General features: G+C 38.7%; 1 protein-coding gene across 1 annotated transcript in view; it reads right to left on the reverse strand.

The window, feature by feature from the left end:
* The window catches only part of SLC26A7 (solute carrier family 26 member 7), a 136,651-nt gene that overhangs the window by 85,967 nt on the left and 27,607 nt on the right, over positions 1-23,077 (reverse strand). Inside the window, exons 4-5 of the mRNA XM_061122869.1 lie at positions 20,707-20,879; positions 10,122-10,286 (exon numbers count right to left, since the gene is read on the reverse strand). Of these exons, the coding sequence (XP_060978852.1) occupies positions 10,122-10,286; positions 20,707-20,879 (338 nt within the window). The remainder of the gene's footprint in view (positions 1-10,121; positions 10,287-20,706; positions 20,880-23,077) is intronic.

The following is a 23,077-nucleotide window of genomic DNA, read 5'->3' on the forward strand; positions in this document are numbered from 1 at the left end:
GATCAGTCCTGGGTGTTCATTGAAAGGAGTGAGGCTGAAGCTGAAACTCCAATACTTTGGCCACCTGATGCGAAGAGTTGACTCATTGGAAAAGACCCTGATTCTGGGAGGGATTGGGGGCAGGAGGAGATGGGGACGACAGAAAATGAGATGGTTGGATGGCATCACCGACTCGATGGACAGGAGTTTGAGTAAACTCCGGGAGTTGCTGATAGACAGGGAGGCCTGGCATGCTGCGGTTCATGAGGTCACAAAGAGTCAGACACGGCTGAGCAACTGAACTGAACTGAACTGATCCTATTCCACATCCTCCCCCTCAGCATTTCAATAAAACTCCATGGGAAAGGGATGTCATTTTTCAACTGCATCTTCATCGCCTGTGAAGTGGTCAACCAACATCTGTTGAATAAATCTATTATAGCAATTCTTGAATCAAAGATGCATACTAATCTCGTCCCATCCATGTGTGGATTATTCTGTTGAATATTTCTGGTTTTGAAGCCTCATATTTAGTTGATTCTCCCACTTTGCAGGTGAGGAGACTGAAGTCTGCTGCCAGCCTTGGCTTTTGTTTTTTAAAGTAGCTTTCACATCCTTGGAGTCTTTAAACATGAGCCACAGTTTCCCAGGAATACCCTCTCTCTGCCCCAACTTGCTTTTAACTTGATTATGCTTTAAATCTACATCTAAACAGATCTAGATTCCTACTCAGGGGCCATTAAAGCCGTCTGTGATAATTCTAAAATTCATGTGGGTACAAGTTCTCTTTGTTCTTAAGAATGTAATGTCACCTATAAACTTTGCCTATATATCACTATGTCATTAAACAACTTAGAATAGTTGTTAAAATCAAGCTCCCCTAACCCCTCTACTTCCCAAAGTAGCACACACTAATAGGAAAATAAGACTGATATTAAGTTTAAATCTCAACCCCAGTCTGTGTTTTCATGAATATAAACACAACTCCAAAAGGAAGAAAAAATTACAACATTCTGTTATTCTTTACATCATTTTATATGCAAATTTCTGATCAATAACTGCATCTCACATTGGGAATTTATCCCAGGAAACTATTGCTGTAAGGGATACAGTAAATCTCCAACCAAAATATGATGTAGAGGAAATATGGTATGTTAAACAACTAGAGACAACATGGAAGCACAAAACTCACTTGGCCCAAACTCACAACCAAGCATGCCAAGGTCCAAGTGGCATCCAGCCATCCCTTGTTTAGAAAACCAGGTTTAATTTGAATCAGTTAAACAACTACATTTTATGGCAATGTATTTTTTCAGTGAAGGATGGAAAGCTCAGTTCAAGATAATTGAGTTGCTAAAATATCTGCCTTATAATATTTAGAATTTTAAGGTAATCTTTGTTACTAATTTCCATATAATTGTCTCATATCCAAATTAAACCTGCAACATTTTCTATCCCCTGGGTCACTGATTGATTCAAGCTGCAGATGAATACTCCTTTTCTCTCCTCTTCAGTTTATTCTGTCCATTTTTCAGGGTGTAATGAATGTCCTCACAAGTCACAATAGAAATGTCATAATAACTGTGGAGAAAATGTGGGTTTCCATAAACCACCAAAGTGTGTTCTTGATTCAGAAATCTCAGGAAGCCTATGTCTTCAAAGTAGATTTGTACTCCACATATAACTCTTATTTGTACATATTTGACTGTGATCTCATTCTCTATAAAAGAAAATATTTCATTGGTTCTGATTTCCTTCCAATGTTTTTGTCCCATTTTGTTAACATTCTTGGTTCCTGCTTCATAGCCTTCAGGGATATCCAAACTAGAAAAATGCTTTGCTTGCACTTCATAGATGGGAATGGGAATGAAATTGCTTTCTGGTTCTGAAAACCCATTTTAAGAAAGGAAATAAAAATTTCCCCAAAAGTTAGTTGAATATATTGCCAAGTTTGGCTTGTGCTTTGGGTTTAATGAACAGAACTGTACATAATCATATTGAAGGATACTCATATAAAGTCATGCAAATGAAAACAGCTTTGCCAAATTTATCATAGGCTGCTACAGGCTGAGACACTTTGCACCACTTCAAAGAAATTCACAAGTGCTAATATGAGCTAAGAATTTTTGTTAATTTTTATTGTGCCTTTTGGGGAAAACAACCTTCTAATAAAAAGATACATCAGTTCTCAAAATAAAAATCAATCTTAATTGAAAAGAATCATTAAACTTTTCCCTCTGGTGGGACCAACTATCAGTCAGAAATTTTAAATTTGATAAAAAATTTTATTTGGTTTTGACCAATCTTCTTCCTCTCTTATTGCCTTCTCCAGATGTGTTAAGGCTTCAAAAAGTCACATAGTTAGCCTTTCTGTTTAGATTTTGGTTTTACCAATTAGAGAATTTTGACTTCTAATGAGTATAAAACTTCAAAGTTTCATTTTTTAATCTCTCAAAAGGGAACCCTAGTACACTGTTAGTGGAAATGTAAATTTGTACAGCTCCTATGGAAAACAGTATGATGTCTTCTCAAAAAAATTAAAAATAGAACTACCATATGACTAAGTTCACTCCTGCGTATTAATCCCTCAAAAAAGAAAATGCTAATTCCAGAAGTCACATGTACCACAATGTTCATAGCAACATTGTTTGCAATACCCAAGATATAGATACTATTCGGCCATAAAAAAGAATGAAATTTTGCTATTTGCAACAACATGGATGGATGTGGAGGGTATTATGTTAAGTGACATAAGTCATACAAAGAAAGACAAATACTATATTATATATTATATCATATATGTGTGAGGTCTAAAAAGTAAAATTACAAATATAACAAAATAGAGGAAAACATTTTTGAGAACACAGGAATAAAATTATTTAACTGGTGAGCCAGGGTCCCAAGACAGAAGTGGCTCTTACAATAATATTGCTTCTGATTATTTTCAAATATACTGCAGAATTGTTCATAATTTATTAAAGGGATTTATAACTGCTTGGGGGAATTGAGCTGAATAGATGGAAATATTTTAAAATAAAAATAAACTAAAAAACATAGCATTCCTTTATTCCAGATGACTAGCCCTCATTAAGAGCAGGTATTTTTATAAGTTTTATAAATTTTGGAATCAACTTTATTTGTAAATTGAAAAAGGATATATGATTTTGTTATATTGTTTATATTTGTTTTATCTGATTAACAGTCTTCTAGAGAGGAAAAGGATTAGTAACTATTATTTACGTAGCACTTTTTAAAACTCTAAATTTGTTATATCTAACTGTTCACAAAGATAATCACTTCCATTAAATGTATATCTACCATGTACCAGGCATTTTATTTTGGGAATGAATCCCCATTGGTATTATTATCACCAACTTATACAGTAGACAACTGGAAGTCAAAGTTACAAGGTCATTCAGTCAAGAGAATAGCCATGATCTGACTCAGGGCTTCACTGATTCTAAAGTTCTAGTTCTATTGCCTCTTTCTAAGGGAAAAAAGACAGATCAATTAATGTCTACCTGATTGCATGGGCCCTAATAAAATCATCAGACGTAAAAGTTCACTTAGAGAAAAAAACTAAGTTTTACCCAACATACAACGGAAGAGGGATATTTCAAATTCATTATGAAACAGATATAACATTAAAAGAAAGTTTTATTAGAAGTATATAAATGTAAAGATAAAATTTGAAGAACAAAGGGAAAATAAAATTTTATATGTAAAGGGAATTAGAATAAATGATGATTTAGACCTAATTCTATTCACTTTTTTAAAGAAATAAGGTCATGACAGTATTCCAGAACCTCCCTTTGAATATGCAGACCCGAGAAATGCTGGGAGAGCTACTCAAGGACCAGTGGAAAACGTTCATAGGATTTAACACTTTTGGGAGAATCCCTCACATGAGAAAGCTGGTTAACAGTTTTCAGCTAAAAGAGAAAGAGTTGCCTAAACACCTGAGCCTAACTGGAGTTGGTGACATGTGCTCTGCATTTCAGATGTAGCAAAGGGTGAAACATCGGGCTATGTCTACCCTCAAGACGAAAAGAAAAAGACAAATATCATATGATATCACTTACATGTGGAATCTACAAATATAATAATAACACAAATGAACTTATTTCAAAACAGAAACAGACTCACTGACATAGAAAACAAACTTGCGGCTTCCAAAATGGAAAGAGAGTGAGGGTGAGGGATAAATTAGGAATCTGGAAGTAACAGACACAAACTAAACAAGAAGGACCTATTGTATAGCATGCTCAGTCACTCAGTTGTGTCCATTCATTTGCGACCCCATTGACTGGCCAGCCAGGCTCCTCTGTCCATGGGACTTCCCGGGCAAGAATACTGGAGAAGTTTGCCATTTCCTTCTCCAGGGCACCTTTCCAACCCAGGGATCAAACTCCCATCTCAGATGTCTCCCGCATTGGCAGGCAGATTCTTCCCAGAGCCACCTGCGAAGCCCAACTGTATAGCACAGGAAATTATATTCAGTACCTTGTATAACCTTAATGGAAAAGAATCTGAAAAGGAATCAACTACAAATCAAAACAAAAAAATTATTAGAATCTTGTCCAATAATCTGAGAGGGCAGAACTGAGCACATCACACTAACATATATGATTCAGATTACTCCTTAGGGATGTTCCGTGGAAACAAGAACTACCACCAGCCCCAAGTAACCAAAGAGACAGAGATTTCCGCTTTTCAGACTAGAGGATTAGAGTCTCTTAGTAGAACATATAGGCTTCCCAGGTGGTGCTAGTGGTAAAGAATCTGTCTGCCAATGCAGGAGACCTAAGAGATACAGATCTGATCCCTGAGTCAGGAAGATCCCCTGGAGAAGGGCACTCAACCCTTTCCAGTACTCTTGCCCGGAGAATCTCATGAACAGAGGAGCCTGGTGGGCTACAGTTCATGAGGTCACAAAGAGTCAGACAGGACTCAGTGAGCACAGCACACAGCACACACAGTAGAACATAATCAGGCAGCCACCAGGAAGAAAACACCACAGCTGCCCTTGGAGTGGCAGGTGGAAGATACCCAATACACAGTGACCTGAGAACAGAATAAATGCAAAAGGCTATGCATTCTCTCAAAATTGCCCAGAAGCACTGCTCTTCCTAGAATTAATCAATGCAGATTTTGATTGGCCAAGTCTGAATTCTTTCAGGAAATCTGAGTGTTCCAGCTAAGACTAAGGAGTGGTGACTGGCTTATTGTATAAGAGTCTCAAATATTCTAGATATTAACTTATGTTCTAAGGAATATCACTAGCAGATTCTTTATCCTTCATCAGCCTGAGTAGTTTTAGTAAATTATATAACAGTTATGAGAACCTAGAAGGAAAAATCCAAAAATGTGTGAAATGACTCTCCTCTAGGTTCTCTTACCTGATGATCAATGCATCTATTTTGTCCTCTGTTCTATACCTCTGGGCTGAGTTCAGTCAGCTCTCCTCTTTCACATCCCACCTAAATGATCTATGGCAAATTAATGTTTACGTTATCACCATCAGAGTCTTTTTCAGTCTAACTACGCCAAAGCACACCTTCCAAATGTCCAAGTGTAACCTATACATGACACAAAATTTATTTCTTAAGGTAATGCTCAGATTGCAATAATTTTTAACATTGCAATATCAACATTACTTTTGAAACCTTGGCAAAGAATTAAAGCATCATTCCAACCTAGATATTTAATAGTATGAGGATCTGTGACTTTGAAAAGCAAGAGCAACTTTTCTTTGTTTTCCATCTGCACAAAGCTTAGCAACTTCTACCAACTGAGTGATGCAAATTTAGTCAGCCATCTAAAAATGTCTCTAAATCTGATTCCATTTCAGCATAAGAACTTACAAAAGACCCCCAAAAGTCACATTACAATGTCTGATCTACTAAGTAATGAAAATGTAGCTTGCAGTTTACCTTCCAAGAAGCCGGGGGGGGGGGGGGGGGGGGGATCATACACAAAACACTTCAATGTAGCATTTTATGTACTTTGCCACCAGAGAAACAAGCTGAAAGGTCAAATGTTCTCATATCAGGCTACCCAGATTCTTCCAACCCAACTAGTGAAAAGAGGAATGATTATTTGTGCAATGTGAAAATGACCGAAGTGACCAATTTGTAACCAGCATGTATTTCTTTACGCGTAGTTCATGCACAGATAAGCGTGCTCTTCCCAGCCAGGAGGTCAAGACAGAATCTAGTACTGACTGGCTCCTGCTGGCACAGACCTGATGTCACCAAAAGTTGTAGCTTAGCCAGTCACCTGATAATGTACAGCTGCTTTGGTCTGCTTTTGTTTTATCTGGAGCTTGGAATTACGTCGTTTAAGCCCACATCCTAGCCACTTCTTTTGAGTTATGTAGAGAAAACGCAAACTAGCCAAGATGGCGGTCAGGATGTCTCAACCCACGTTTGGTGGTGACTGAACCGCTGAGCTATTTACAGCACTGCGCATGCGTCACCGGCACTCCCGCCCTGCTGCAGGGACGCACGAGCTCCGCCCGGAAGCGGCAGGGATTCGGGCTGCCTCACGGCTGTCTGCGGCGTCAGCCTTGAGAGGAGAGAGCTGCTGCGTCAGCCAGGAGGGAGGTTGTGGGCGTCATCTTGTGTTATGTCTGCCTCTGCGGGTGCTGTGCGGGCCAGAAGGGAATAAACCCGTCCCTAGTTGCTGCGGCTCCTCGCGTTTCCTGCCAGCTTCCTAGCGTGCACCTTGCCCACCCTGGGTTCAGGAACAGTGCGGACAGTGTGAACAGCGAGACATTTGGCGCTGTGAGCAGGATGGGAAGCAATACAAGTTACTAATCCCAGCGTTTCTCCCATGTGCGTATGAAATGTGTGTGTGTGTGTGTGTGTCTGTGTGTGTGTGTGTTTAGCTGCTAAGTCAATTCTGACATTTGCCACCCCATGGCCTGTAGCCCGCCAGGCTCCTCTGTCCATGGGATTCTCCAGGCAAGAATACTGGAGTGGGTTGCCATTTCCTTCTCCAGGGGATCTTCCCCACCCAGGGATCCAACCCATATCTCCTGCATTGACGGTATGGCTTCTTTAACGTTGAGAAGCTAAGGTAGTACACATGCTAATAAATCTGTTTGTTTTTCTTTTGTTAATTTGTCTTCTGCTACAGGGGCCTCAGCTCCTCAAAGGTAGAAGGAAAGATACTTTCTCTTTCTCTACAATACAAAATTAAATAAAATGAAGCCTGATTGCACTCAACTTCATTAAGACGACATTGATTTCCTTGTAAAATTCCAATAGGATGTGAGTTCCTGAGCAGTTACAGATCTTACATTAGCTTCAAAAAGAGACCAAAAACAATGGAGAATTATTAGGATGATATGTTGAAACTGGACACGTGTTCCTCTCTCAAGTTCAAGTGACTTTTAATAACCGGTTGTCTGCTATTTGGGCTGCAACCCCTGGTTTTGACCAGGCCTCTGATTTGATCTGGGTCATTAAGATCTTTTTTATGTAGTTCTTCTGTGTATTTTTGCTACCTCTTCTTAATATCTTCTGCTTCTGTTAGGTCCATACCATTTCTGTCCTTTATTGTAACCATCTTTGCATGAAATGTTCCCTTGGTATCTCTAATTTTCCTGAAGAGATCTTGAGTCTTTCCCATTCAATTGTTTCCTACTATTTCTTTGCATTGATTACTGAGGAAGGCTTTCTTATCTCTCCTTGCTAGTTTTTGGAACTTTGCATTCAAATGGATACATCTTTCCCTTTCTCCTTTGCCTTTCAATACTCTTCTTTTCTCAGCTATTTGTAAGTCCTCCTCAGACAACCATTTTGCCTTTTTGCATTTCTTTTTCTTGAAGATGGTTTTGATCACCGCCTAATGTACAATATTAGGAACCTTCATCCATAGTTCTTCAAGTACTCTATCAGATCTAATCCCTTGAATCTATTTGTCACTTCCACTGTATAATCATAAGGGGTTTGATTTAGGTCATACCTGAATGGTCTAGTGGGTTTCCCTACTTTCTTCAACTGAAGTCTGAATTTTGCAATAAGGAGTTCATGATCTGAGCCACAGTCAGTTCCCAGTCATGTTTTTGCTGACTATATAGAGCTTCTCCATCTTCAGCTGCAAAGAATATAATCAATCTGATTTCGGTATTGACCATCTGGTGATGTCCATGTGCAGAGTCTTCTCTTCTGTTGTTAGAAGAGATTTGCTATGAATAATGTGTTCTCTTGGCAAAACTGTTAGCCTTTGCCCTGCTTCATTTTGTACTCCAAGGCCAAATTTGCCTGTTACTACAGGTATCTCTTGACTTCCTACTTTTGCATTCCAGTCCCCTGTAATGAAAAGGACATCCTTTTTGGGATGTCCTTTAGTTCTTGAAGGTCTTGTAGGTCTTCATAGAACCATTCAACTTCAGCTTCTTCAACATTAGTGGTTGGGGCATAGACTTGGATTACTGTGATATTGAATAGTTTGCCTTGGAAATGAACAGAGATCATTTTTAAGATTGCACCCAAGTACTGCATTTCAGACTCTTTTGCCCAAGCAAGACTTCAACAGCATGTGAACTGAGAAATTCCAGATGTTCAAGGCTGGATTTAGAAAAGGCAGAAGAGCCAGAGATCAAATTGCCAACATCCATTGGGTCATAGAAAATGCAAGAGAATTCCAGAAAAAGATCTACTTCTGCTTCATTGACTATGCTAAAGCCTTTGACTGTGTCGATCTCAACAAGCCAATGAAAATTCTTAAAGAGATGGAAATACCAGACCACTTTACCTGCCTCCTGAAAAATCTGTATGCAGGTCAAGAAGCAACATTTAGAACTGAACATGGAACAACAGACTGGTTCCAAATAGGAAAAGGAGTATGTCAAGGCTGTATATTGTCACCCTGCTTATTTAACTTCTGTGCAGAGTACATCATGCAAAATGCCAGGCTGGATGGAGCACAAGCTGGAATCCAGATTGCCGGGAGAAATATCAATAACCTCAGATAAGCAGATGACACCACCCTTATGGCAGAAAGTGAAGAGGAACTGAAGAGCCTCTTAATGAAAGTGAAAGAGGAGAGTGAAAAAGTTGGTTTAAAACTCAACACTCAAAAAACTAAGATCATGGTAACCAGTCCCATCACTTCTTGGCAAATAGATGGGGAAACAATGGAAACAGTGGCTGACTTTATTTTGGGGGGCTCCAAAATCGCTGCAGATGGTGACTGCAGCCATGAAATTAAAAGATGCTGCTCTTGGAAGAAAAGCTATGACCAACCTAGACAGCATATTAAAAAGCAGAGACGTTACTTTTCCAACAAAGGTCCATCTAGTCAAAGCTATGGTTTTTCCAGTAGTCATGTATGGATGTGAGATTTGGGCTATAAAGAAAGCTGAGTGACAAAGAGTTGATGCTTTTTAGCTATGGTGTTGAGAAAAACTCTTGAGAGTTCCTTGGACTGTAGGGAAATCCAACTAGTCCATCCTAAAGGAAACCAGTCCTGAATATTCATTGGAAGGACTGATGCTGAAGCTGAAGCTCCAATACTTTGGCCACTTGATGTGAAGAACTGACTCATTAGAAAAGACCCTGATGCTGGGAAAGATTGAAGGTAGGAGGAGAAGGGGACCCCAGGGTATGAGATGGCTGGGTGGCATCACTGACTTGATGGACATGAGTTTGATCAAGCTCCAAGAGTTGGTGATGGACAGGAAAGCCTAGCGTGCTGCAGTCCATGCGGTTGCAAAGAGTTGGACATGACTGAGTGACTGAACTGAACGGATATGGAACTGAACGGATATGATCTATACCTGGGTTCACTATACTGAAAGAGTGTGGTAGGGTGTACTATTGTTACACTGGGTCACAAGCCTGATGCGGCTTCCATTAGCAGTTAGCAACAAAAAAATTCAAGCTATATTTTTTCAACCATGTTCCCAAATTATACTGTTTAATTGTGTGTTACAAAGAATTGCTCCCTAATTAGTAAGTTTCACTCATAAACTAGTCTCATACCCTCAATCACATTTAAATATCCTAAAAGATTTTATTTAAACCCAAGTTGCTTTAAAATTGAAAAAATCTCAGCATCGTAATTAACCAAATTTTACTATGTGAAACACACATGCCCCAAATATATGAACAAAGGTACAGGGGAAAACTCACATAAAAGAATCCAAGTGGTCCAGATATATATGGCATTTTCATTCCCAAGAGATATTTGGCTTGTGAAGTCACGACATGAGTGGCCGCCCCGGTTGTCATTGCACTGACCACAGGCTCTGTAATCAGGAAGGTGGCGCTGCCCAGCTGGAGCACAAACATGGCCACCTGAGAGGACAAAGAAAGGTGAGACTTCCCAGGCTTCCTAGAGGGTTTCATGCCTGACACATTTTCATTTTCAACACACAGACACGGAGAAATGATGAGAAATGTGCTCCTTAAATTTCATTCATTCAACAGACTGAGGTTTCCTTAGAACATTAGTAGGTTCCAAGACTTTCCAAATGTTTTGGGGTACAATTACAAGTCTTTCAATTAAAGTTAACACAGTTATTTTTTGAACATTGATTTTTTTTCTCTTTTCCTAATAATGCCCATTACAAGAAAGGAAATATGTTCAAATCAGTTAATATATTGGAGTCTGTGGGGTAAAAATAAAACTTGCGTTATCATACCTATAATTTTTTTAAAAGTCCAAAGGACATAATTCATGACTTTATACCCAATAGGCTTAAAATTCAAAAGCACTGAGGAGAAAAGTCCATTTCTTGAGTTTCTGCCAGGTTTTAAGAAATGGAAACATACTGTTTTGACAAGATACTCTGTCAAGTAGCTATAAGGGCATATATTAATAAGAAGACATCAGTGTTTATGGAGAAGAGGAAAAGACAGAGATAGGTTTAAGGAATATGCCTTAAGAAACCCAGAAATCAATAATAGGAAAGTCATTTTCTATAAACTTTTCCTTTCTGCTCATAACATTATGCTCCATTGCAAAACTGTTTCATGACCAGACAAAATCATCTCATCTGAGCAGAAGCTGTGCATTGAGTTCTACTGGGCAAAGATGACAGCAAAAATCAAATCTCTTTTCTCACTGTTAACACTGCAATGATCAGTAAAGAGAAAGAACTCAGACGGCCCACTCTCTGACTACATCCACTATATCCATGTAAACTGTCATAGAAATTTGCCATTTTGAAAGTAACATTAAATTATATTCATTAGTATTCACACTGAAAAAGGGAACACAAAGTGAGTTATGCTGACATATCTTCCTTAATGTGTTAATTATAATATTTAGTTAATATTTAGGTCAGGTCTTAAAATTCTTGTTGGAAAATAAGATTAAGTATTAAAGAAATCAAGGGAAAGAATAGCAATGAAATTTCCTTCTATCAAGATGCCACAGTAATAAAAATGAGAAGTATAAAGTGCTAAATACTCCCAGAGAATATACTGAAAAATATATCATTTCCTTCACATCACAATGCTCCTTGACCAGAAACAATAATACTCTAAACTTGTATTTAGCATGGAGTTTTCTGAGCTCAAATCTGAAAACTTGAGTCCTGATTCTGACTTTACCGTATCCTAGTTTTCTGCCTATAGAATATCTGTTAAAATTTTCCAAGCCTCATCATCTATAAAAAATGAGAATGATGTCTGCTCTATTGATTTTTCAGAATTGTTGAGAGTGTGAAATAACATATGAAAGAGTTTTGAAACCCATAAAATATGCAACATGTGTGTTGTACCTAGAATGTCATAAGGTGCCATATATATTTACATAGCATGGAAAACTAGCCACTAGATTTGAAAATGTAGAAAGAGCCACACCATATTTTCCAACTCTAGAGAGCATGAAAGAATTTATCAGTGCAGAAGAAATGCATTTGAATTGCTTGCATTTATTAATAAATTAAAATAATTTATTTATAAATTGCATTTATCCCCCCCTTTTTATTCAATATGTAGTAAAGAAAACAATATAGGTTGCCAACACAGAAATTAGGCAATTCTTCCACCAAAAAATGAAACCAGAGCAGCAGCTTCTATTACCAACATTTTTTGGTTCAGAAATTGTGTCAGTTTGTCAAATAGAAATGTCCCAAGGGAAATACTCAATCAATCAATGGTGTAGGTACAAGTGGAACACACCGATTCGTAGCCTTTTGATTTTGATTTTCATCCTAAAAACACAATTAGTTAAGAAAAATATGGAACCAGTTTTTCCCAAGTATCTTTCTATTAGTTCGCTCCAAATTATGACACTAATTCTTAGAGGCCATGAGGATGAAACTAGCATATTATTGAGGCAAAATGAACACCAGAGAGTTGAATTTTCATTCACTGAAATGCAGCATACAAGCGAGCCAAATCTTTGAAATTGGAAGCCTGCTTCCCTATATGGAACTTTACACATATGTGGAGTGTCAGAAAGTTCTTATTTGTATGCAAAGAAACCTTATTTTCATTTGTTTTGAGAAGCAAACTCCTTTGAGAGGACGTGTAGAGATCGTCCCCATTTTACATTCTGGTTTTGACTTGTTTCCTACCCACCACCTACTAAGAGGGGTTAGTATCTTCTCATGCCTGAGAAACAAAGGTCACCTAACCTGAAGTAACACGCCAGCCGCCTCCAGCTAACCACTATCTTCTAGTAAAAACTTCTGTGTCATTTTCACAACCAGATTGCTACAAATAGAAGGATATAGGAAAAGTTCAAAATATGAAGGGCTCAGCCATTTCAAATCTTGAAAATACATGTACCTACCTTACAATATAAACCAAAAAGATTGGGGTAATCTGTAAAACTTATCCAAAGACCCCATGTATTTTTGCAATATACTTCTTGTACACATTTTTATGCTTTAGAAAAAAACCTTCCCAGTAACGGATAAATTCCTAAAATGAAGAATTCTTGACTCTTGAAAGTTCACCAACTCCCCTAAGACCTCCTTTCTGATACAAAATATTGTGTATGTGAAGGATGGTTGCAAACATGTGAGATTTAACTAAAGAGAAATTACTTTCTTCTTGATGACAACATTCTCCATAATCCAAGACAAGGGCAGACATTTTAAGAAGAAAAAAGAGGGATAGGAGGAGAAAGAGAAGAAGGAGAAATTTAAAAACATCTCTTTCCTCACCACCCATGTTTCAACAGTTCGTTCACATCAAAATGAGGGTTCTAGTATACAGAGGCTGAGGTACACAAGCTGAAGGCAGCAAGTACCTGTAACACACAGGCTTTGTAAGAGGTATCCACAGATGGAATTGCAGTTTCCAAGATTATCCTGGAACTTAAGTATGTAAAATGAGGATCCTTCTAGAATATTTTGCCAATGTTAAAAAAAATGTTAGGTTAATGACTTAATAAACAGCCACATCTGTTCCTTTGACTAATAATGGGGATGATAATAATTATAATCTGGCTAGCCAACTCCCAAAATTTGCCCATGCAACATTTCCTGAGAAAATTAATTTCATACAATATATTTCAGCTGTTTGTAGTAATGTTGATATTCTGCGCTAATGCTGAAAACCCCTGACACACATTATCAAGGTCCACAAGCATGATACTATTTGGTAATGCTCTTATAAACACCATGTGTTCTATATAAATTGAATGTATCTCAGATCTCAAGCCATTTTTTGCAAGAGGCCTTCAAGTAGTGAAAAAAAAAAGAGTGCATATCAAACAACTACACTGACCAAGTGGATGGAATACTGCATGCATTTCAGGTTTTATCAGTTTGCAGTTTGTATAATTATACCAAATCATTTATTTGTTTGTTCAATGCATATTTATTGAATACCTGCTAGGGTCAAGGCACAATATTGTTGTAGAATACAGAGATAAAGACACAGTTCCTTTGAAAAACCTTATAAAGTAAGGCAAAGTGTTGATGTTGGGAGCAGGGAACGTTAACCAGGAGTGTAAAGAACTGCAACGTAGCTGTTACTAGGAAGGTAAAGACTAAGAAGTTGAGTGGGAGCTAAAACCCTCAAAGCCCTTTGTTCTCTACTGAGTATTGCATGCAGACTTGGGGAAGAGAGCTAAATTGCTCATGATAATGGATCAGTTGGCTTTCCCTGTGGTGTAGCGGTAAAGAACCTTCCTGAATCCATTGCAGGAGACATGGATTCAATCCCTGGGCGGGGAAGATCCCCTGGAGAAGGAAATGGCAACCCACTCCAGTATTCTCGCCTGGGAAATCCCACGGGCAGAAGGAGACTAGAGGGTGACAGTTCATGACCCGCAAGAGTTCGTCATGACTTCACAACTAAACAACAATGGAACAGCTGAGTGCTGCACAGGGATATGGCAGGAAAAAGAACTCTGTGACCAGAGAATAGAGGAAAAACGTCAAAAGGGTACCTGTGAAGTTGTATTCTGTGAAGTTACGTGCTATGGAAGTCAGAAGATAAAGCCTGCCTCCATGCTATTCAGTTATAAAAAGGAATGGCCTATCAAGTCATGCAATGACTTATTGCATGATTCCATTACACAACATTCTAGAAAAGGCAAAACTAAAAAGACAGTAAGCAGATCAGTAGCTGCTGGGGCTTGGAAAATATATAATAGGTGAAACACAAGGAATTTTTTAGAATGGTGAAACTACTCGGTACAATACTGTAATGGTGGATATATGATAGCACATTTATCAAAACCCATGAACCTTATTTTTTAGAAAATTATTTGGAGGTTGGGAGGTCCCAGGGTGGATTGCAGAATGTGACACAGAATCTGACAACCAAAGCTGCATTTACTCTTTATATGTTTGCTTTTCCTAAGTAGCATTTAAATGGACTCATACAATATATAGACTTTTCGGATTAGTTAAAGGTATGAAAAAACCTCACTGAAAGGGATGCAAAAAATGTGCTCACATGAATAACTCTGGAAATGAGTGAAGTATGTAAAGTGAAAGTGAAAGTTGTTCAGTTGTGTTCAACTCTTTGTGACCCCATGGACTGTATAATCCATGGAATTCTCCAAGCTAGAATACTGGAGTGAGTAGCCGTTCCCTTCTTCTCAACCCAGGGATCGAACCCAGGTCTCCCACATTGCAGGCAGATTCTTCACCATCTGAGCCACCAGGGAAGCCCGAAGTATGTCAAACCAAAGGTAATAAAGATACTGTCCTTGAGTTGGTAAAGTTAATTCCCATGGGTCTAGAAGTTAATAATTCTGAAACCACTCTAAGTATACACTGGGACTGAAAAATGAAATAAATGGTTAGTAGGTGGTGGGAGCCAGATTTCTCACTATTGAAGAAATCTACTGCAAGCAAGGGGAGAAGATTAGAATGATCAGTATGGAAGGGATAAGAATTGCAGACATCAGTAGGAAATCATGTTTATTTTAACACAGATATAGATGGAAATATTTAGAAATTAGAGAGATATGTTTACATACATAGGTTGACATGAAGTGAAAGTGTTAATCACTCAGTCATGTCTGACTCCTTGTGACTCTATGGACTGTAGTCCCCCAGGCTCCTCTGGCCATGGGATCCAGGCAAGAATACAGAAGTGGGTAGCCATTCTCTTCTCCACGGGATCTTCCTGACCCAGGGATTGAACCCAAGTGTCCTGCATTACAGGTAGATTCTTTGCCATCTGAGCCACCAGGGAAGCCTTTTAGTTGATACACATATATATATATTTCCTTGCTTGTGTCAGCTGAAATAGCTTAGAAGTAACAACACCTCTGTGGCAAAGAGCACACCCAGCACATAAATCTTAATTTCTAATAGCATTCTCCAACAAAAGAAATCAGATCTCCTTAGAAATATGACTGATTCTATGACTAAGGTAGCAAATATATACCATGAGCCTAGATCATCTTGTAGTGCCAGGAAATAAAAAAGAGCTCCAAAAATAACTAACAAATAAATAAATGAGAGCATATCAAGGAGGGACATAAAAGCCAACTGAAAAAAAGCTCCCAATGCTCAAAGCCAGCACAACGTGAAGAACAACATAAATAAAGCTGTACTGAATTATAACCCAAAGGATAAAATAAATAACCCTGAGTCCATACTGATATAAATGATTGATTACATTTTAAAATGAGAGAGTTGGGAAACTCCTGTTCAGAAGAATTCCAGTAATTTATGTAGATACTCCCCACTCTTTATCTTAACTTTTCTTTAACATAACTCCCATATCTTAAGAGTGGGCTGTGCATATTGACTTCTTTCCAAAAACTGCAGTTTGGAAAAGTGGAAAATAGAGTAATTTGAAGAAACCTGACAAATTAACACTAGTCCAGCCTGGTGATCCAGGTTAACATTAAAAGTAGTACATTAAGTTGATAGTCTGTACTCCTAATAAGATGTGATGAGAATATCACTCTATCTCTCTCATCTTTCTCTCCAAAACCCACAACCCCAGTTTAATCATGAGAAAAACATCAGACAAATTGCCCCCGTTAAGGGACATTCTAGAGACTATTGACCAATAGTCCTCAAAACTGTCAAGATCATCACAAACAAGAAAAGTCTCAGACATTTTAACAGGTAAGAGGACCCTACCACGAGACAAGACAACTAAATGTAAAGTGGTGCACCAGATGGGATTCTGGAACAGAAAACATCAGGTAAAATCTAAGGAAATCTCATTATAATGTATGATTACAATGTATGCAGTGTATATAATCTGATACGTTAGTTGTGACTAATGTAGATATCAATAATAGGGGAAACTGTGGGTGCTTAAGATACGTGGCAACTGTGTACTATCTTTGCAACTTTACTTAAAAAAATTCTAAATCAAGGAATTTGTTAAAAAAAAAAAAATGAAAAAGAGAAGAAAACCTCCTCTACCTCTCTCACAGGAACCTCAGGTAAGTCTGTATTTCTCCAACTGCATGCGTTGTTCAATACGAGTTTCCAAGTTCCATATACACAGGGACAGGGGAAAAGAGGGACTCTAGGAGAAGCTCTAAGCAGCTGGGTTTCAGAGACATGATTGTGCAGATAACCACACCAAGACAAACCTGCACACATATAAAAGAGAGGAACAGAAAATGTGCCACTAGTTTTTCAGAAGGAGAATGCAATACTGCTAGACAGGAATATAATTATATCTTGACCCTTAAGGAATCCAAGAAGAAAGACGCTATTCGAAAGAATTCCAGAAAGAGGGAAGAATACGCATATAAAGCAGGACAGCACAGACTATGTACAGAAGACACAGCATTGTTAGTTTAGAAGAAGCACAACTAGCCAAAAGGTAATAATAACATTAAAACAAGCCATTTTGAAGTCACAGTATAAAGCAGTTTAGAAGCAGTGATGCTTTCCCTGATGCTGGGAAAGATTGAAGGCATGAGGAGAAGGGAGCAACAGAGGATGAGATGGTTGGATGGCATCACCGACCCAATGGACGTGAGTTTGAGCAAACTCTGGTAGGTAATGAAGGACAGGGAAGCCTGGTGTGCTGCAGTTCATGGGGTTGCAAAGAGTCAGAGATGACTGAGTGAACAATAACAACAAAATGTAGTGAAAAGAAGAGTTTTCCAAGTGTGAGTGACATCACTCTTCCCTACATTTATTGAACATCTAATTTTGCAAACAAGTATGCTGCCCACTTTCCTGAGGGAAACCATCCCTGAATACTCATTGAAAGGACTCAGCAATGACATCACTGTTGCCCGCTGGCTCAAAAATCAAGTTGCACTTTGGTAGCGTGAGTCTGATGATAGAATGTGAAACCACTGGCTGCTTAAAAGGTTAGTATAAGAGCAGTTGTTGTTCAGTCACTCAGTCCTGTCTGACTCTTTGAGACCCCATGGACTGCAGCATGCCAGGCCTCCCTGTCCTTCACTATCTCCCGGCACTTACTCAAACTCATGTCCACTGTGTCGATGATGCCATCCAACCATCTCATCCTCTGTCACCCCCTTCTCCTCCTGAGAGGAGTAGCAAGAGTAAAAGAGACGAAAGCACCTACATTGGACATAGCAGGAATGGGCAACAGATCTGAGACAAACAGTGGATCATTCAGTAGGTAAACTTATCATATGTTTAGGAAACCAGCACAATTCATATTTTATTTTTTATTACAGAATATAGTAGAAATTCACTGCTTAAGAATTATTTTTATTTGGAATTGCATGGCTGAAGGCAGCACCATAATCTTCTCAGACTTTTGTAGAAAAGAAAATAGCCTCTAATGTAAGAGGCAGTGAGACTCAGAACTGCGAGGGATGGACAACAATTTGACTCTTCAGCCTTCCACTGGGCTTCCCCGATGGCTCAGCAGTTAAAGAATCTGCCTGCAATGTAGGAGATGCAGGCTCGATCCCTGGATCAGGAATAGTCGCTGGAGTAGGAAGTGGCAACCCATTCCAGTATTCTTGCCTGAAAAATCCCATGGACAGAAGAACCTGGCAGGCTACAGTCCAAAGAGTCGGACACAACTTAGTGACTGTGCGTGCACGCTATAGGAAAGGAATTCTGCCCGAGCTAAAGAAAACAACTAAGTTTTAAAATGGGATGATTGGAGCACAGTATTATTAAAAGACACGGAGGAGTGGGGGAGTTGTAGGAGTGGTTGCATTTTTATTTTTCTTCAGGCATTGGCTGGGGGATAGTTGTAAGAAGAGGTGGGAGATTTCATTGAAAAAGTCTTCACCTTTTAGCTAGGTGGATCTGACAAAATCGATGACCAAAGTAAAAAATTATATACATTTTTTTTTTACTCCTTTTCATTAGGAATTGTGTTACAATTTAAACAGATATTCACCCATTCCCTATTCTTCTGGTGGGGGGTGGAGAGAGAAAATGATAAACTAGAAGACACAAAAATAAAATCTCAATTTAATTTTGCCTATTTGACACAATAGTGCTACTAAAATCTAGTTGACTTTATTCTTATTCAAGTGATTCAACTCACATTTATTCTGTACCAGCTCTTAGAATTATAGAGTTCAACAATTCTAGAGACTAATTCCAGGTAGAGAGGCAAATACCCGGAAAATATTTTCTGGTAGATTGAGAAGTCCTAACATGTAAGTCAGGTCCAAAGTCTTCTAGAGGAAGTCCAGAGATGTCAATGAATATTTCTCTGAGATGATTATATATGAGCTGAGCCTTGAAAGAAGTACAAGCGGTGTCATGTAAGTGGTGTGAGAAAGACCCCGAAGGTCTCAAGAATGACAGACACAGTTATATAACCAAGGACATTGCCCCACCAGACAAATCACGCCTAAAACACGGTTGCTGCTATTGTCAAGGGGATAAAGTGTGGGAGACACTAGCACGGGGTCTGGCTTGAAAAGGTGGTGGACTGAGTTTCCTTGCTTCCTTTTGCAATGTTAGTTTAAAAAGCTGTGCAGCACCGCACTTCAGAGACTCTATTTTTTAGTTCAACTCTTACCCTGCCAGTTGCTAATTATGAGATTCTAAATAAGTTGCTTTACTTCTCAGTATCTTCATCAGTATAATGGGAAGACAAATATTTATTTCATACAATACTGACAGAGGTTGAATATATGAATACATGCTTAGAACAGAGCTTAGCACATAGTAGGGTAATGAATATAATTACTATTTTTAATGTGAGGAATTTTCAATTTATAATTTTAAGGCTTTTAATTCTAATTTTATTAAGTGAATTGCATCTTGCTTTACTAGGTGGGCGCACAGCTGGAAAGATTTAAACAGTAATGGCTTCTCGTCTATAATGGTTGTGAAACAGTGAAACATCGTCAAAAGGAACTTTAGATTGTCCTCCCCCAGCATTACAATAGAATAAAACTGATTTTTCTGGAAAGAGTTAAGAATGATCTGTTGAACAGGCAGGTTAAACTAGTTAACATCTTAAATCCTTTCTATACTCATGATCCCTTTATTTAAAAGGTGCAAAAAATGTCTAGTACAAAATCAAAAGTAAGTGGAGAATCTCTTATTTGGGTATGCAGTTGTTCTTACCGTCCTTCAGATGTAAGACTGTGTTTCCAGAATGTACCAGTACAATAATAAAAGGCTCTGTCACTAAATACCTCCAGCTATGTCACCCCATGCTTGTGTAACTGTCAAAAGAGCTATATATCTCCATGTCCTCTGGGGCAGAAATCTTGTCCAGTGGTTGCTTTAGAAAAAAAAGCTTGGGAAATTTTCCAAAAGTAATCCCAGACCACTTTAAGTTCTTGGAAAAAGGAAAAAAGGCAAAGTGCCCATTATAGAGGATAATAAAAGCTACAGAGAAAAGAGAAAAATAGTTTTGGCTTTAAAGTGCCATAATTTTTATCAAGTGCTTGATTCCCCAGCAAAAATACTAACTGATACAGGCATTTTAAATGGTTCCACCTTGCCTTGAAATCAACACCTCATTGCTCTAATTGAAAGTGAAAGTCATTCAGTTGTGTCAGACTCTTCGCGACCCCATGGACTATACAGTCCATGGAATTCTCCAGGCCAGAATACTGGAGTGGGTAGCCTTTCCCTTCTCCAGGGGATCTTCCCAACCCAGGGATCGAACCCAAGTCTCCTGCATTGCAAGTGGATTCTTTACCAGCTGAGCCACCATGGATGTTCATGAAACTTAAATTTCATGATGTATGTATATCAAATAATTTTTCTGTACACCCTAAGTTTATACAGTGTTGTGGCAATTATCTCAATAAAACTGGAAGAAAAATTCAATTGAAGAGAAAAGTTTAATAAAGCACCAATTTCCTTTTCCTGGCCACTCTCTCCCTTTCTTTATTCACCAGTTTCAGTATACTTACCTGAATCACACCACCCAGAAAGGAAACAGCGGCAGCAACACTGATCCTTTGCATCTCAAAGTCAGATAATCCCAGTACACTTGTGTTACTGTGTGTGGTGAGGTTCTGACTGCTCAGAGGGACAAGTCGTTCCACTGCATTAGCTGATATTAAGGATGTCAAGGCGAAAGTGCCTGAAAAGGGAAAGGGAGTCTTCTGTTAGTATCAGACTGAATAAACATTATTGTATTCCACCATTAAAGGTGAATCTACCTTGTAAAGCCAAAACAGATCTATTAGAAGCACTCTCTTCTGCATCCCCACTACTCCACCCTTCACTCTGGAATAAACAGAACTCACCTTTATACACACATATTTCTTGCACATTTCTTGCACAGCCACACCATCTACTTGCTATTCCCTCCTAGGCCATATGTTTTCCCACCTCTCTGCAGACCTATATAGAGAATGCAGGACAGGGATAAAGGTCCTAGTCTGGACTTGAATCCAGCTCCTCCACTTATCACTATCGCAGCATAAAGTACATTACTCTGAGTCTAAATCGCCTCATCCATAAAATAGGCTGTTGCTGTTGCCCTTGTTCAGTCACTAAGTCATGCCCAACTCTTTGTGACCCCATGGACCACAGCACTCCAGGCTTTGCTGTCCTTCACCATCTCCCAGAGCTTGCTCAAACTCATGTCCATTGAGTTGGTGATGCTATCCAGTCATCTCATCCTCTGTCATCCCCTTCTCCTCCTGCCTTCAATCTTTCTCAGCATCAGGGTTTTTTCTAATGAGTCAGCTCTTTGCATCAGGTGGCCAAAGTAGTGGAGCTTCAGCTTCAGCATCAGTTCTTCAGGGTGATTTCTTTAGGAAGGACTGGTTTGATCTCAGTCCAAGGGGCTCTCAAGAGTCTTCTCCAACACCACAGTTCAAAAGCATCTATTCTTCAGTGCTCATCTTTCTTTATAGTCCAACTCTCACATCCATACATGACTACTGGAAAAGCCATAGCTTTGACTATACGGACCTTTGTTGGCAAAGTAATGTCTCTGCTTTTTAAAAAAAAATGAGGGTAATAATGCCTATATTCTAGAGTTTGAGAAGAATATGAAAGAGATGATAAACACCTCAATAAGCTCATATGGAAAATGGGACCCTTTGCTGAATCTGAGACTCATTGCTGAAATGCTTGCTCCTCCAATCTTCTTAGACAATCTACCCTTGTCTTTCCTTGTTTGGCTCAAATCCCATATTCAACATAGATCCATCCCAGACCTTCCAGGCCAGGTTTAATCTTTCTATTCAGGGCACAGAAACAACAACATGCTGTGGCCATAAAATGGCTAAATATACCATTCCTGTCTACTATACCCAGATATGGTTCAAAGGTATTTCCCAAGAATTGTCCCGGCCTCACAGAAATGCAGGATCATTTTCAGTGTGTTCCTCTCTTTCTGCCAAGAGTTCTGATGCTCTTATCTTGGCGCAGCATGTCTGAGAATGCAGCCACACCGGCAGGCCAGTTCCCACAGAGACGGTGCAGCAGTTTGGGATTAAAGAAACAAACTGCAGCACTGTGCAAACATTCCAACTCACTACCTAAAGACCTTAGTTTGCCCCAGATCATAAGTGACACTTTGTGAAAAAGGGTCTACATCACAAGATGTAGACATCTCAACAAATGGCATGCAGCCTCATAGATCAAGAGAGCCAATTCAAACAGAGACAAGGTCTCAGTAAAAACCCAACATAAGCAATCCCTTGGTTTCACAGGATAAGGCAGTATGTGCTGTGATTCAGAATAGTATGATGATGGTAGCCTCCAATAAACCTCACCTTAAATCCCAGCACACTACATCTCAATCTCTTTATCTAAACATAGAAAGCATTCCTCACCCAAAGGGGTTGTGATGAGACGTAAAAGAAATAATGTAATCACCTGGAGAAGGAAATGACAGCCTAATCCAGTATTCTTGCCTGAAAAATCCCATGGACAGAGGAGCCTGGTGGGCTACAGTTCATGGGGTCAGAAGAGTTGGACATGACTTAGGAACTAAAAAATTATACACACACACATTTATATATATGCCACACATCACAACATATGGCACCTAAAAAAGATAATTCACAATGAGATTAAAATAAAAATGCTCTGTTATTCAATATTAACTGTTCCATTGAGTTGATGGCACATAAAAATGTGTTCTCTCAGGAAGTTGTCATTCTCAATAAATCATCAATAACTATCTGCTCTCATGATCACTGTTCTCATCACAAATTATTAAATTAAGAACACATCAAAGAACAAATATATCTAATGATTAGAGACAAGATTCTGGCATCAAAGATAAGCAATACCAAATAAAGAATATCTGCCATTGAATCT

This window comes from Dama dama, chromosome 21, assembly GCF_033118175.1.
Source record: "Dama dama isolate Ldn47 chromosome 21, ASM3311817v1, whole genome shotgun sequence".
In the NCBI taxonomy this organism is placed as follows: Eukaryota; Metazoa; Chordata; class Mammalia; order Artiodactyla; family Cervidae; genus Dama; species Dama dama.